At 43.0% G+C, this 14,614-nt stretch overlaps 1 protein-coding gene across 3 annotated transcripts in view; it reads left to right on the top strand.

Annotated features, from left to right (window-relative positions):
* The window catches only part of slc36a4 (solute carrier family 36 member 4), a 252,781-nt gene extending 249,748 nt beyond the window's left edge, over positions 1–3,033 (top strand). For all 3 annotated transcript variants that reach the window (XM_038961057.1, XM_038961056.1, XM_038961055.1), the window contains exon 12: positions 1,349–3,033. In XM_038961057.1, the coding sequence (XP_038816985.1) occupies positions 1,349–1,716 (368 nt within the window). In that variant the 3' untranslated portion in view covers positions 1,717–3,033. The remainder of the gene's footprint in view (positions 1–1,348) is intronic.
* The last annotated feature ends 11,581 nt before the right edge of the window (positions 3,034–14,614 follow it).

Below are 14,614 nucleotides of genomic sequence, written 5' to 3'. Positions count from 1 at the left end.
GGGATCCTCTGAAGGGAAGAATACTTTTTTTGTGTGTGTGTGGGGGTGTCTGTGTTTAGTCTGAGAGTTATTTGGGTGTGTGTGTGTAAGCGCTACCTCTGCTCCTTCTGTGTGGATCTGGATCATGTCTCTCCAGAGACTCTCTCCTGTGGAAATGTATGTTAGGTGGGAGAGCTGCATGAGACTATTCGGTTATGTTAGATGTCTCGGTTGCTGTTGTTGGTGTCTCAATGACCATGTACTGTCCCCAGAACCTGGGCAGATCTAGATGAGCGTACTGCATGTGTGTGCCTCTTATAAGCCCCTGCACTTTAATCCTGTACTCCTCTCTACCTGCCATACCCATTCCTACCTCCCCTCCTCTCTCTCTCATTCTCAGTCTTTTTCTCTAACTGCTATCCCCTCTTCCCTATCTCCCTTTATCCCCCGTTCCATCCCTCTCTCTGCCAACAAACACATCCCCTGCATTGGGGGTCTGCCTGCCTGGGAGACTAAGAGAGATTACTGTCAGCGTGCTAACAGTAACACTAAGCCATGTTCACAGTTACCTCCGGTACTCCCCTCCTCCTGTACTCCCCTCCCCTTAACCGGCCCCTGAAAGTGAAATTAGGAGGCCAACTTAAAAGGGAAGTTTACATATTGAAGGTTTAGGGTAGTGTGGTCTGGGGTCGGTTTTTCAGTGTGTCTATGGGGGCCCCTAAGGCCCCAGAACTTTATATTGACATCTGCTTTCATGTTGTGTGACTCATTGTTCCAGCTGGAAGGTGGTTTGCAGGTGTTGCATTATTGTTGATTGTTGGGATGACCTATAGGGATGGGAGAGTTGGCATTCTCCACCATGGAAATATATTGTATGGGAAATGTCTGCGCTGTAATATGCATGTGTGGAAGATTAATTTGTCTCTAGACATCTGTTTCCATGCTCTGTTTGATGACCTCTGCACTTCTCTTCTCTCTCTCCTCCTCCCCCCGCTCTATCCTTTTCCCTTCCTTTTCTTATCTCCTCTCTCACTTTACTTCCCCACTCTTTCCTCCCCCTCCCCTCTTTATTGCCACCCCTCTCTCGGCTTCCTTTATCACCTCTCTACTCCTGTCCCCTCCTCTCTACTCCCCTCCCTGTCCCCTCCTCTCTACTCCTCTCCCTGTCCCCTCCTCTCTACTCCCCTCCCTGTCCCCTCCTCTCTACTCCCCTCCCTGTCCCCTCCTCTCTACTCCTCTCCCTGTTCCCTCCTCTCTACTCCTCCCCCTGTCCCCTCCTCTCTACTCCTCCCCCTGTCCCCTCCTCTCTACTCCTCTCCCTGTCCCCTCCTCTCTACTCCTCTCCCTGTCCCCTCCTCTCTCTCTCCAGTCTCCTTTGCTGTGCTGATCCCTCGTCTAGACTTGGTCATCTCCCTGGTGGGTGCCGTGTCCAGCAGTGCCCTGGCCCTGGTCTTCCCCCCCCTGGTGGAGCTCATCACCTTCTCAGACCGACCGCTGAAGCCAGCCATGTTGGTCAAGGACCTTGTCATCGCTGTGGTGGGCTTCATAGGGTTCCTGGCTGGGACCTATGTCACCCTGGCCGAGATCGTCTCTCCAGAGGAGCCTCCGGAGGTCATCAGGGAGGCAGCTCAGAACCTGACTGTTGTTGCTGCTACTGCTGTGGCTGGGGCCTTGGGGATGTCTGAGGAGCTAGGCGGGAACTGGACCACACCTACTACTGCTGTGAACTTGGGATGACCTTGGTTGACCTTAAAATGACCTGTAGTCATAGCTCCTAGGGCAACAGGAGATTAAATGACGAGCAGATAATGTGTTCACTTACAGATTGTTTTTCATATGGTTGCTGGATCCTTGTTTTGTCAAATCTATAGGAAATGAAATGGGCAGCATAGTCCCTGACGACGATCTGACAGGAATACTCGAGTGTCCTTCCGCACAGTGTAGTCATTGGAACATGAAGAAGTAGAACCAAACACACATCATAGAAACGTAGGAAAGACACTGTACTGTACACAGCCTAACCACATAGAACCCTTTCATATGGATGTTATGGACTGCGCAGACATAAGAACAACATTTGTGGCACACACACAAGCGTAAACATCCCCAGCTAGCTTATCCCACTCATCACCAGCTTCAGCACATTGCCCCGCAGTGATCAGAGTTCTCTCTCCATCTCCAGCAGAGCTAGTGTGACATTTCCACTGCCTCATCTCTATCAGAGGGAAAAACTAATCAAAAACGAAATCATGAATGTATGATGTTGCAGGGAAACAACAGCCCTTCTTTATGCAGGTCCCACAGTACGTCATCTGAAACCAGATTCTCCTTCTTGTATTGTTGGTGATTCTATAACCTCTGATATGGTTTTTCAACCCTTGGGGAGTGGGGCCTGTAGCCGCTATCAATTCTTATGATAAATGTTCCCTCCAAGCTGCCCTCCTTCGGGCTGCCGCGCAGATGAAATATCAGCCCAAGCAGAAAAGCACGAGATTGAACTTCACTCAACTTTCTACAGTTTTCCTCTTTAGTTAACACCATCAACGTTTCACACTACTGTGGGAATTTTGCTCGAATCAACGCAATATTAGCCACTTTCAATGTAACATACCGAAACAAAACGAGCTATGCAAGATTTAGTATGCAAAACTAACTGTGCAAGAGATTTTCTTTTGGGCAGAGCACATTGGAATAGGATTCTATAGAATTTACATGAATAACTCAGGCCCATATGCTACACAGACCGGTGCACCATAACCAATCAGAGCTGCAGAAGGCCTATATGCAAATAGCCATTGCCATATATGGATCTGTGCCATTCAGTTTGAAGTGGACAACATGAGCGGTATTGAGTAGATGTGTTTGTTTTGAGATCAAAGCGAGAACTGCATATAGCCACCTGTGCTCATTTGTTCATATTCTTTGCTAGTTAGCGAGTTATTAGCAAATTTTTTGTCAACAATCAGGGAGTGGTTGCTTCCTACACGAACACAAAATGCATTTCTAGTCATCTTTGAAAAGCAAGTCAAGTAAAGAGCTTTTTTTGTCTTAAAAGGGAAGTGTTGTATTTTGAGACGGTTTTGAATAAGCTAAATAACCAGTAGGCAGAGGGTAGCATAATGTGTCTGATTCTCTGTAATAGTGGTATGGGAATAATAACCAATTGTATTTTGTAAAGTGGTTTCTTGCATCAAACAACACAACATTTTCAGTCACCCTGCATGTTTTAAAAAAAAGTCTCATGTAATGTAGTCATACATTGAACACCACTCATTGGCTGCTACTGTAGGCCGAATGATAAAACAGCTATTTCCATGTTAAAATGTTATGGGATACATTTTCTCCATTATTTTTGATGGTAGGCCTCTCTGGTAGGTCTACATTATGATCATCCAAAGTAGCCTACTTGGCTTGGCCACTGTTAAAACTGTAACTTAAAGCGGGTACAGCTTCAGTGTTCACAGTAAACTTGCGCTGGAAATTGCACAGCATTTTCACAATGTTCAAGTTTGCACTCAGCAGACCTGAAATTTGCTGTGTCTTAAGGGAACATTGATTAGGATCGACAACAACCTTTGAAAATCAGATCGGCAGTTACGATCCTCAATTCTGGCTTCAACTTTGACTCATCTGCCCTGGGCTCTTTGTGTACCTCCGACCCAATCTTCTGGCTACCCAAGTGAAAACACAGGTGAAAACGAGGCAGGAGAGCGGGCGTCCTGGTGAGACTAAGGCGATGGGAAAAACGGCTTTGCAGCTTGTCTTCTCCTCTGGTTTAGTGTCTGTAGGAGCTATACAGATAGGAACACTATTGAAAACCAAGAGACTCGGAGCCTTGCCCCTTCATTCCCTGCCCCATTTAACCAGGACTCAACCAAGACTCAATTACCAAGACCTTCCAGGCTGCTCTCTGTGGCAGTATCTTCCAGCACAGCAATATGATGTATATTTATTTATAGATATAGGAGAAAATAATGTTTAACACTGAAATGTCTGTCTGTTCAATAATGATACAGTAGAATTCAGCAATGTCAGGAAGGAAGCCTTAACTGATGAGAGGGAATCCATTGGGGAACAACTGGTTAAATCAATGTTGTTTCCACGTCATTTCAACAACAAAATTCAATGTGAATGTTGATGTTGAACTGACATCTGTGCCCTGTGGGAAGGCTGTGATTGGCTTCCTGTATGAGATTGACAATGAAAAGACCCACATCATTCCATATCCATTGGTTTGTTAGTATGTTTACCGGAGTGATTGGTTGGTTCTGTCAGTGTATCATATGATCACTATGTCCTCTATTCCATTTCACTGCCTCTCAACCGACCATTCCACATGATCATGTCATAGCTTTAGGTGTCCAATTTGTCCCTCAGGACTTTCTACAGTCGTCTATGGTAATGATAATGTTCCGTCTGTTTAAACAGTAAAGGTCATATGCAGCGTCCGCACACTAGTGAATTTATGGTGCAATAAAGTAACTACTACCTGGTAATAACTCAAACTCTGCTCCCTATTACCGTCCATCACAAAGTTCAACGACCTCTGTCTGATCCTGCTGCGTTATAAAACCTTTAATGCTCAAGTCTTCATTATGTCTCATTTGTTGCTCTGCTGTTAAACCTAAGTGTTAGTGTCAGACGGTGTTAAACAATGTCACAGGGCTCCAACAGTCTTTTCCACACAACGCCAACGTCACTCAAGACACGCTTGGTTTGTTCTGAGGGTGTCCTCCAGCGAGTTCCCCAATTAAACCAAAATAATCGTAGCTGATCGGTGATGATGGGCATTAGATGGTATGCTAACACTTCAAGCTAACTTCTAAAAGAACAGCATCCGCCTCTCACAGGTACAATGCACCAATATGTATTAATGACTTGTTTTGCACATTCATCATATTTCGTTTTACATGGATGAGTTCCTCACTCCGCTGCTGTTCCCCCCACCGCTGCCGAATCCCGCCCAGACATTCTACAACGATTTGCTTTGTTGTGCCTTAAAGACATCCATTTATCCCTGTTCTGTTCGTGGAGAAACCTTTTCAGTTGGAGCAAAGCGGAGGGGCGACGATGATTCACGGATGGATCCCTCCGCTCGGGAAAAACACTCTCAAATAAAAGACTCTCTCGCTGCATGGATTGATAACCAATGAGGAGTAGGAGTGTAAGAGTTGACAACAGACGACAGTTTTTACCACAACTTCCAAATACATTTCTATTATAAAGTTTCCTTTTGACAAAAATGTTTAAGTTGTGTATCTTCGAAACGGTCCTACAAAGTTAAGTTGTTTCCTTTTTTGACGTATAACTTTCATTCCAGCTTGTAAAAGGAGTATTGTTGAAGTATTTAGAAGGTGGTGGTACCTAGGGTCTGTAATAGGATCATTGCAGGTATAAGACTAGGTTATATTTAGGTGGGGATCATACCGGGGCGGCAGGTAGCCTGGTGGGTAGGAGAGGTTGCTGAATCAAATCCCCGAGCCAACAAGGTAAAAATCTGTCGTTCTGCACCTGAGCAAGGCAGTTAACCCACAACAACAGTTGTTCCCCGAGCGCCGACAGCGTGGATGTCGATTACGGCAGCCCCCTCGCACCTCTGATTAAGAGGGGTTGGGTTAAATGCAGAAGACACATTTTTGAATGCATTGTTGTACAACTGACTAGATATTCCCTTTACTTTGTATCATGTGAGGATATACACTGAGTATACCAAACATTAGGAACACCTTAATATATATATTTTTTAACTTCTTTAACTTTTTAACATCTACATTGATTTGAAGTGGATTTAACAGGTGACATCAATAAGGGATCATATCTTTCACCTGGATTCACCTGGTCAGTCCATGTCATGGAAAGAATAGGTGCTAATGTTTTGTACACTCAGTGTATATCATGTACCACCTTTATTATGTATTCAATCGATGTAACACACGTTATTATGATTGAATAAATGAACATAGATTTACTGAGGAAAGACGTTGTATTCTGTCCATTATTCTGGTCAGGGTAAGGTCATGAGTAGGATGTGTCTGCCTTCAACTGAACTAGGTAAGAGACATTACCTACTCTGGATGAGAGTGTCTGCTAAATGTCTCAAATGTAAAAGGATGAATACTGTATCTAACAGGATAAGGTATTGTGTTATGAAGTGGTGCACTGTGTGTGAATGCTGAATATGACATTGGTAAAGGCTGTTGATTGTGTGGAGGGTTTGTATGGTACAGCATGCTTTGGAGGGCATTAGTGCCGTTAAAAGTTTTGGGTTGGAACGCTGATCGCTGGCAGAGCCACTTATATCTGCAGGTCAGGCGGCCCTCTGTTTTCATTTACATTACATTTAAGTAATTTAAGTTCCCATCATGCCACAGTGTAAGCGCACACCTCGCGCTGCGCTGGGAGCCTTCACACACCGCTGTGTAATATTATTCAAGAGGTCTGAGCACCAGGGAAATCACTCACACTGTCAGAGCTCTCTCTGCCTACCTCTCCTCTGCTCTGTCCAACAGCGGAGCAGAGGAGATCTGTCACACACACACTTTCCCTTATTCAGTCTCACTCACACACACTGTCTCTCTCATCTACACACAGAAACACTGTAACTTGCTTTGTATTGATTGGCAGCTGGTCAAATTTGAATTTGGGCTACTTATTTGATAACTCCAGAGGAACACTGGGCCTATTCAAACTGAGGGTGTGTGTGTGGGTGGGTGGGCGTGTGCCTATGTGTTCGTGTGCAGGCTTGTGTATGTGCTGCTGGGGAAGCACAGAGTGCATGTTTGGAAGAGATATACGGTCTTAAACAGTCAGAAACACACTGCCTGCCTCTCAAGGAAAATCTATTTACAGTGGAATATACTTTATACCTCAGTTAAATGAATCTAGAGCGACATTAAGCCTAACACTGTTCAGCAGGCTCTAACAGCTGGGCCACTTAGGCTCTGATTTGGACATTTTCTGTTCAGTATATCACTTTAGAATTCCTCCCTTCTTCCTCCCCCATGCCACACCATGTTTTCAAGAAAACAGATTTTTTCTTTTGACTTAGCGAAGGAAAGTAATACATCCTAACCTACAAGCTGTCTATAAGGAACTATACCAGTCAGTCAAATTATGCCCCACTGTGATGTGGAAACTGGAAATCAATAATATGCTTAACACTAGCTCCGAGGTGAAACCCTTAGGTGTTTTTAAATAGAATAATGTTCTGTGGTGCAAAGGCTATCACTATATTCAGATGAGCATATTGATGGATATCCATCGTAGTTGGCACTCAACTCTATTTTTGTTTCACTCTGTCATTCTCCCTCTTTTTTTTGTTAATGGTGAACAATGCCTGCACTAGAGTTGGTAATGAGGTCTGCAATCCCATCCCCAGCTTCTTCCATTCATCATTTCCATTAGTAATTTCTCTTTGCTAGGCCAGTGATAACAGCTGGAGATTATGAAACTGAGCTGGAGATTCTTATTAAGGCACCACTGCTTTCCTAACTCTGCTCCTCCTAGAGCTGTGTAGTGTATGTGTGTAATTTTTATTAGGATCCCCATTAGCTAATGCCGTAACGCTAGCTAATCTTCCTGGGGTCCAACACCAATTAAAAATACATTACAAACAACCACAAATCAAGACTTCACAAACATTCAACAAGTAGACAATACAGACAATTAAAATACCTGACAGGAAACACATTTAACATTCAGTTGATGCTTTCTATTTCCTGTCCAGTCACATGGTCTATCACATTAGATGTTCTTTTATTTTTTCTTGAAGGTGTGTGTGTGTGTGTGTGTGTGTGTGTGTGTGTGTGTGTGTGTGTGTGTGTGTGTGTGTGTGTGTGTGTGTGTGTGTGTGTGTGTGTGTGTGTGTGTGTGTGTGTGTGTGTGTGTGTGTGTGTGTGTGTGTGTGTGTGGACTCTGCTCATCCATGAGCTTTGGGTGATCACTGAAGATTTGTCAGCAGATTATTTTTCTCTCAGAATCAGCAGAGACACGGGGTGTGTGGAAAACTAGAAAATTCAAATAGAGTGAGCTTATTTGTCTTAATCAAACCATGTCTATCTATATGCAGATTATCTCTGGGGATGGACATGCTATTTCCAGCCTCTATCCCTGACCATCCACTTAAAATAAGAACTGCCGGATATAGGCTGCATAGAGCATGGCAGGACATTGACCAGTCCGGTGCCTCTGAAATATTTAATAGTATGCATATTAGTGGTAATTTCAGAAATAAATTCCCAGGACCTCGTCGTATGGATTATCAACCACTTGCCAGTTGATTATTTGATGTGGCGATCATAATGGTTTCATTGAGGTTGTGGTGAGTCAGTGACTGACATGGTATTTTAATCATGTCTAAAATGGAGTTCAGAGCTCTCCTACTTTCTTCCTCATTGTTCATCAGCATTACTACCGTCACATCTATAAGCGGTGTCTGTCTGTCCACCACAGGGTTAATGTGGTCATGGATCTGAAAGCGTCTCCTTTTACCCCTTCTTCCAGGTCCTGCGGTAATGCCAATTGATCAGCTTATTGACTATGACACTCTCACTATCAGCCTCCTGTAATCACTTTGTCGATTCCTGACCCTACGATTGTCCTTGTGAGACCTTACAGTGCTCCAGAGAGTGGCTCCAAGCCAAAGCTGGATGTTTCTGCTTCTTCAGCCAGATAAAGGGCTGAGGTTCTCGCCTGCCATCCCTCACCGGTTGGCCAGGTCTGGAGGTGAGCTTGAGATGCAAGGCATTCCCTCCCTTATTGTGTTATCAGCGTTTTGCGGCAGTGCAGAGATGCCGAGGTTGTGGTGGGGAAATGCCATGCTTAAAGGGAAATGTTTCCACCCATCTCTCCCCTCTGGCATCATTAAGCCTGCTCAGTCTCATTCATATGGAAGCTAATGCTCCAGCATCTGAGAGGCCAACACCCTGATCCCTGAAGAAAAGCAGAGTGATGGCGCAGCTGCCAGATATACAAAGAGCGAGAGGGGAAAGAGGGCGAGAGAAAGAAAAACACTTACAGAGAGTCCTGGGGAGAGACACACATGCAATGTTTGCACCAGACCTGGGCAGAAAATAGTTGTATTTGGTAGTTTATTTGAAAATATCAACTTTTTTTAATGCTTTAGTTGAATATAGTTTATATAGAGTTTCAACTTAAAAGGCAACTGTTTTCTTTGATATTCAAATACAGGTCTCAGAAAAACAAATATTTGAAAGTATTTTGAATACCTCTCAGAAAACCCAATAATATTTGAAGGTATTTGAAGAAAAAAAATGAATTTGATGGCTGCCAAATATTTGATGAAGAACCAAAAACAACAACAGTTAGTTGAATTAGTCTAAATATATGATAATTCGCACATGGGTTGGAGGGCTCTTAGATATGAATCTTAATATAGCCTATAGCCTAGATTGAAATACATTAGGAACATGGAATCATCTCAACATTAGAGCAGACCACTTTTGCAACTTCAAAATGAATAGTAAATATATTTTCATAATGAGTGACATAAGGTAATGCAGTAACACTTGAAATCAAGAAATTCTACATGTGTCGTTACTCTGATTATTACAATCTTCGTATATATTTTGTATATGTTTTTTATATTTTTCATCTCAATTTCCATCTACGGACTGAACATACCTCTCCTCCTACTGTATTTATTTATTTATTTTGCTCCTTTGCACCCCATTATTTATATCTCTACTTTGCACATTCTTCCACTGCAAATCTACCATTCCAGTGTTTTACTTGCTATATTGTATTTACTTCGCCACCATGGCCTTTTTTTTTTGCCTTTACCTCCCTTATCTCACCTCATTTGCTCACATTGTATATAGACTTATTTTCTACTGTATCATTGACTGTACGTTTGTTTTACTCCATGTGTAACTCTGTGTTGTTGTATGTGTCGAACTGCTTTGCTTTATCTTGGCCAGGTCGCAGTTGTAAATGAGAACTTGTTCTCAACTGGCCTACCTGGTTAAATAAAGGTGAATCTTTTTATTTAAAAAGAAATAAACAATAGCAACATTATGTATTATGTAACAACATGCTAATAAAATGTTGCTCCAAATGTACAGTTTAATTAAAGTTAAACTGAGTTTAAAGTTTTACTGAGAATGCTAACAGTAACAAAGTATGGCTATTATGTTTTGAAAGGAAACTAAATATCCAAAACTGCCTTCTTAAATCATCTACAGCCAAGGTAGGGGGAAAATCATGTTAGTTGTGTTATCATAGTAAACTATCCTTTTAAAGATGGTATAGTGTGTGTTTGAAACAAGAACATTTCCCCTCAGATGGAAAAAGAGGTTAGAAGTTTATACTTATCTGCACAAAATATCATTGGTTAATTGGTTTGACTAAGTTATGTACACCTGGGTCAACTGACATTCAGGAGAATGGACATAGACAAAATGTTCAGATAGAAATGTATCGTGCAGATTAAATATGACTGTCACATAGATTGGAATAGTATAGGTGTAACGTCCTGACCAGAGTTCTTATGTGTTTTGCTTGTTTAGTGTTGGTCAGGACGTGAGCTGGGTGGGAATTCTATGTTGTGTGTCTAGTTAGTCTGTTATTGTGTCCAGCCTAATATGGTTCTCAATCAGAGACAGCTGTCAATCGTTGTCCCTGATTGAGAATCATATATAGGTGGCTTGTTTTGTGTTGGGGATTGTGGGTGGTTGTTTCCTGTCTTTGTGTTTTGTCTGCACCAGCTAGGACTGTGACGGTTAGTTTGTTTTGTCATTTTGTATAGTGTCTTGTTTTGTGTGAATTAAATAATGGAAAATTACCACGCTGCACATTGGTCCTCAGATCCTTCTCGCCTCTCCTCGTCTGAGGAGGAGGACGACTTAGACTGCCGTTACAATAGGAGATTGTGTGTGCTCTATTTATTATATTTCTATCTTCAACATGCAGTTCCAGATATAGCCCTGCCATTACTTGAAGGCAGCCAATCCAATAGTTTCCAAAATGTAGTCACTACCCACCACTGCGACCTGTATGCTCTCGTTGGTTGGCCCTCGCTTCATACTCGTCGCCAAACCCACTGGCTCCAGGTCATCTACAAGTCTCTGCTAGGTAAAGCCCCGCCTTATCTCAGCCCACTGGTCACCATAGCAGCACCCACCCGTAGCACGCGCTCCAGCAGGTATATCTCACTGGTCACCCCCAAAGCCAATTCTTCCTTTGGCCGCCTCTCCTTCCAGTTCTCTGCTGCCAATGACTGGAACGAACTGCAAAAATCTCTGAAGCTGGAAACTCTTACCTCCCTCACTAGCTTTAAGCACCAGCTGTCAGGCAGCTCACAGATCACTGCACCTGTACATAGCTCATCTGTAAATAGTCCATCCAATCTACCTCATCCCCATACTGTATTTATTTATTCATCTTGCTCCTTTGCACCCCAGTATCTCTACTTGTACATTCATCTTCTGCACATCCTACCATTCCAGTGTTTAATTGCTATATTGTAATTACTTCGCCAACATGGCCTATTTATTGCCTTACCTCTCTTATCCTACCTCATTTGCACATGCTGTATATATACTTTTTCTACTGTATTATTGATTGTATGTTTGTTTATTCCATGTGTAACTCTGTGTTGTTGTATGTGTCGAACTGCTTTGCTTTATCTTGGCCAGGTCGCAGTTGCAAATGAGAACTTGTTCTCAACTAGCCTACCTGGTTAAATAAAGGTGAAATAAATAAATAAAATAAAATCTGTGTTCAAATATTTTTGAAAAGTTGTGCTTTTTTGGGATCTGTGTTCAAATAGTTTTCATAAGTAGTCCTTTTTTGGGGATCTGTGTTCAAATAGTTTTAATAAGTAGTCCTTTTTTGGGATCTGTGTTCAAATAGTTTTAATAAGTCGTCACTTTCTGAGAACTGTATTCAAATCAACTCAGCAAAAAAAGAAACGTCCTTTCACTGTCAACTGCGTTTATTTTCAGCAAACTTAACATGTGTAAATATTTTTATGGACATAACAAGATTCAACAACTGAGACATAAACTGAACAAGTTCCACAGACATAAATGGAATAATGTGTAATAATGTGTCCCTGAACAAAGGGCGGGTCAAAATCAAAAATAACAGTCAGTATCTGGTGTGGCCACCAGCTGCATTAAGTACTGCAGTGCATCTCCTCCTCATGGACTGCACCAGATGTGCCAGTTCTTGCTGTGAGATGTTACCTCACTCTTCCACCAAGGCACCTGCAAGTTCCCTAGCCCTCACCCTCCGATCCAACAGGTCCCAGATGTGCTCAACGGGATTGAGATCCGGGCTCTTTGCTGGCCATGGCAGAACACTGACATTCCTGTCTTGCAGGAAATCACGCACAGAACGAGCAGTATGGCTGGTGGCATTGTTATGCTGGAAGGTCATGTCAGGATGAGCCTGCAGGAAGGGTACCACATGGGGGAAGAGGATGTCTTCCCTGTAACGCACAGCGTTGAGATTACCTGCAATGACAACAAGCTCAGTCCAATGACACTGTGACACACCGCCCCAGACCATGACGGAGCCTCCACCTCCAAATCGATTCCGCTCAAGAGTACAGGCCTCGGTGTAACGCTCATTCCTTCGACGATAAACGCGAATCCAACCATCACCCCTGGAGAGACAAAACCACGACTCATCAGTGAAGAGCACTTTTTGCCAGTCCTGTCTGGCCCAGCGACGGTGGGTTTGTGCCCATAGGCGACGTTGTTGCCGGTGATGTCTGGTGAGGACCTGCCTTACAACAGGCCTACAAGCCCTCAGTCCAGCCTCGCTCAGCCTATTGCACACAGTCTGAGCACTGATGGAGGGATTGTGCGTTCCAGGTGTAACTCGGGCAGTTGTTGTTGCCATCCTGTACCTGTTCCGCAGGTGTGATGTTCGGATGTACCGATCCTGTGCAGGTGTTGTTACACGTGGTCTGCCACTGCGAGGACGATCAGCTGTCCTTCCTGTCTCCTTATAGTGCGGTCTTAGGCGTCTCACAGTACGGACATTGCAATTTTTTGCCCTGGCCACATTTGCAGTCCTCATGCCTTCTTGTAGCATGCCTAAGGCACGTTCACACAGATGAGCAGGGACCCTGGGCATCTTTCTTTTTGGTGTTTTTCAGAGTCAGTAGAAAGGCCTCTTTGGTATCCTAAGTTTTCAGAACTGTGACCTTAATGGTCTACCGTCTGTAAGCTGTTAGTGTCTTAACGACCGTTCCACAGGTGCATGTTCATTAATTGTTTATGGTTCATTGAACAAGCATGGGAAACAGTGTTCATAGCCTTTACAATGAAGAAAGTTATTTGGATTTTTACGAATTATCTTTGAAAGACAGGGTCCTGAAAAAGGGACGTTTCTTTTTTTGCTGAGTTTAGTTTTAATAAGTAGTCATTTTTTGGGATCTGTGTAGTCACTTTCTGAAATCTGTATTCAAATAGTTTTAATAAGTAGTCATTTTTTGGGATTTGTGTTCAAATAATTTTAAAAGTAGTCACTTTCTGACATCTGTATTCAAATAGTTTTAATAAGCAGTAATTTTTGGGGGTCTGTATTTAAATAGTCGTAGTCACCTCCACAAAGCATAGTTATAACTTATCCCAGGTCTTGTTTGCACCTCTTATTTTCCAAGAAGGATTAAGCCATGGAAGAATAAACAAGACGATTTCTGCAAGAGATGCAAATTATTAGTCGAACTGGCCCCAAGACATTTTTTTGAATTTTATCTTTATTTAACTAGGCAAGTCAGTTAAGAACAAATTCTTATTTTCAATGACGGATTAACTGCCTTGTTCAGGGGCAGAACGACAGATTTTTACCTTGTCAGCTCTGGGATTCGATCTTGCAACCTTTCAGTTACTAGTCCAATGCTCTAACCACTAGGCTACTTGCCGCCCCAAATTAAGGTACTTGGACTTTCTGAGCCAGATAAACGACACCTTTTGAGTAGCGACCCACAAAGAAACAGCGCAGGCGGTGATACTGTAGCTGTCGTCTGCCTAGCCTGCCCTGGGGGACTATTCATCTCAGCCTGGCTCTGTGCTGTGTGCCCTGTGCTGGACAGACACACACACACACACACAGTGCCCTGAGCTGGGCAGGGTTAAAAGTCCTTCTCTGTCTGTAAAATCTAAACTAATCTGCTGGTCCAGATGACTTCTGCCTTAATTGCCTTGCCTTGCATAAGGAACTTTACACTAAGTAGAGGGAATTACTCAGCTGTTGCATAAGCTATTATAGCGAAGGGGCAGAGAGGATAGCGATGGGGGAAGACCCTGTTCTCTCTCTGGCCTCTCTCTGGCAGCCTGTCATACATTGGTTTCCTCAGGCTCAGACTCCACACGGTCATGTATATAAAACCTGGCCACTGAGAAATGTTAAAAATATATTCACAGTACCAGTCAAAAGTTTGGACACACTTACTCATTGAAGGGTTTTTCTGTATTTTACATTGTAGAATAATAGTGAAGACATCAAAGCTATGAAATAACACATATGGAATCATGTAGTAACCCAAAAAGTGTTAAACAAATCAAAATATATTTTATATTTGAGATTCTTCAAAGTAGCCACCTTTTGCCTTGATGACAGCTTTGCACACTCTTGGCATGCTCTCAACCAGCTACATGAGGAA

The sequence above is a fragment of the Salvelinus namaycush genome, chromosome 23 (genome assembly GCF_016432855.1).
Source record: "Salvelinus namaycush isolate Seneca chromosome 23, SaNama_1.0, whole genome shotgun sequence".
Taxonomy (NCBI): domain Eukaryota; kingdom Metazoa; phylum Chordata; class Actinopteri; order Salmoniformes; family Salmonidae; genus Salvelinus; species Salvelinus namaycush.
The sequence above is the reverse complement of the archived record's forward strand: the minus strand, read 5'-3'. Positions and strand labels throughout refer to the sequence as shown.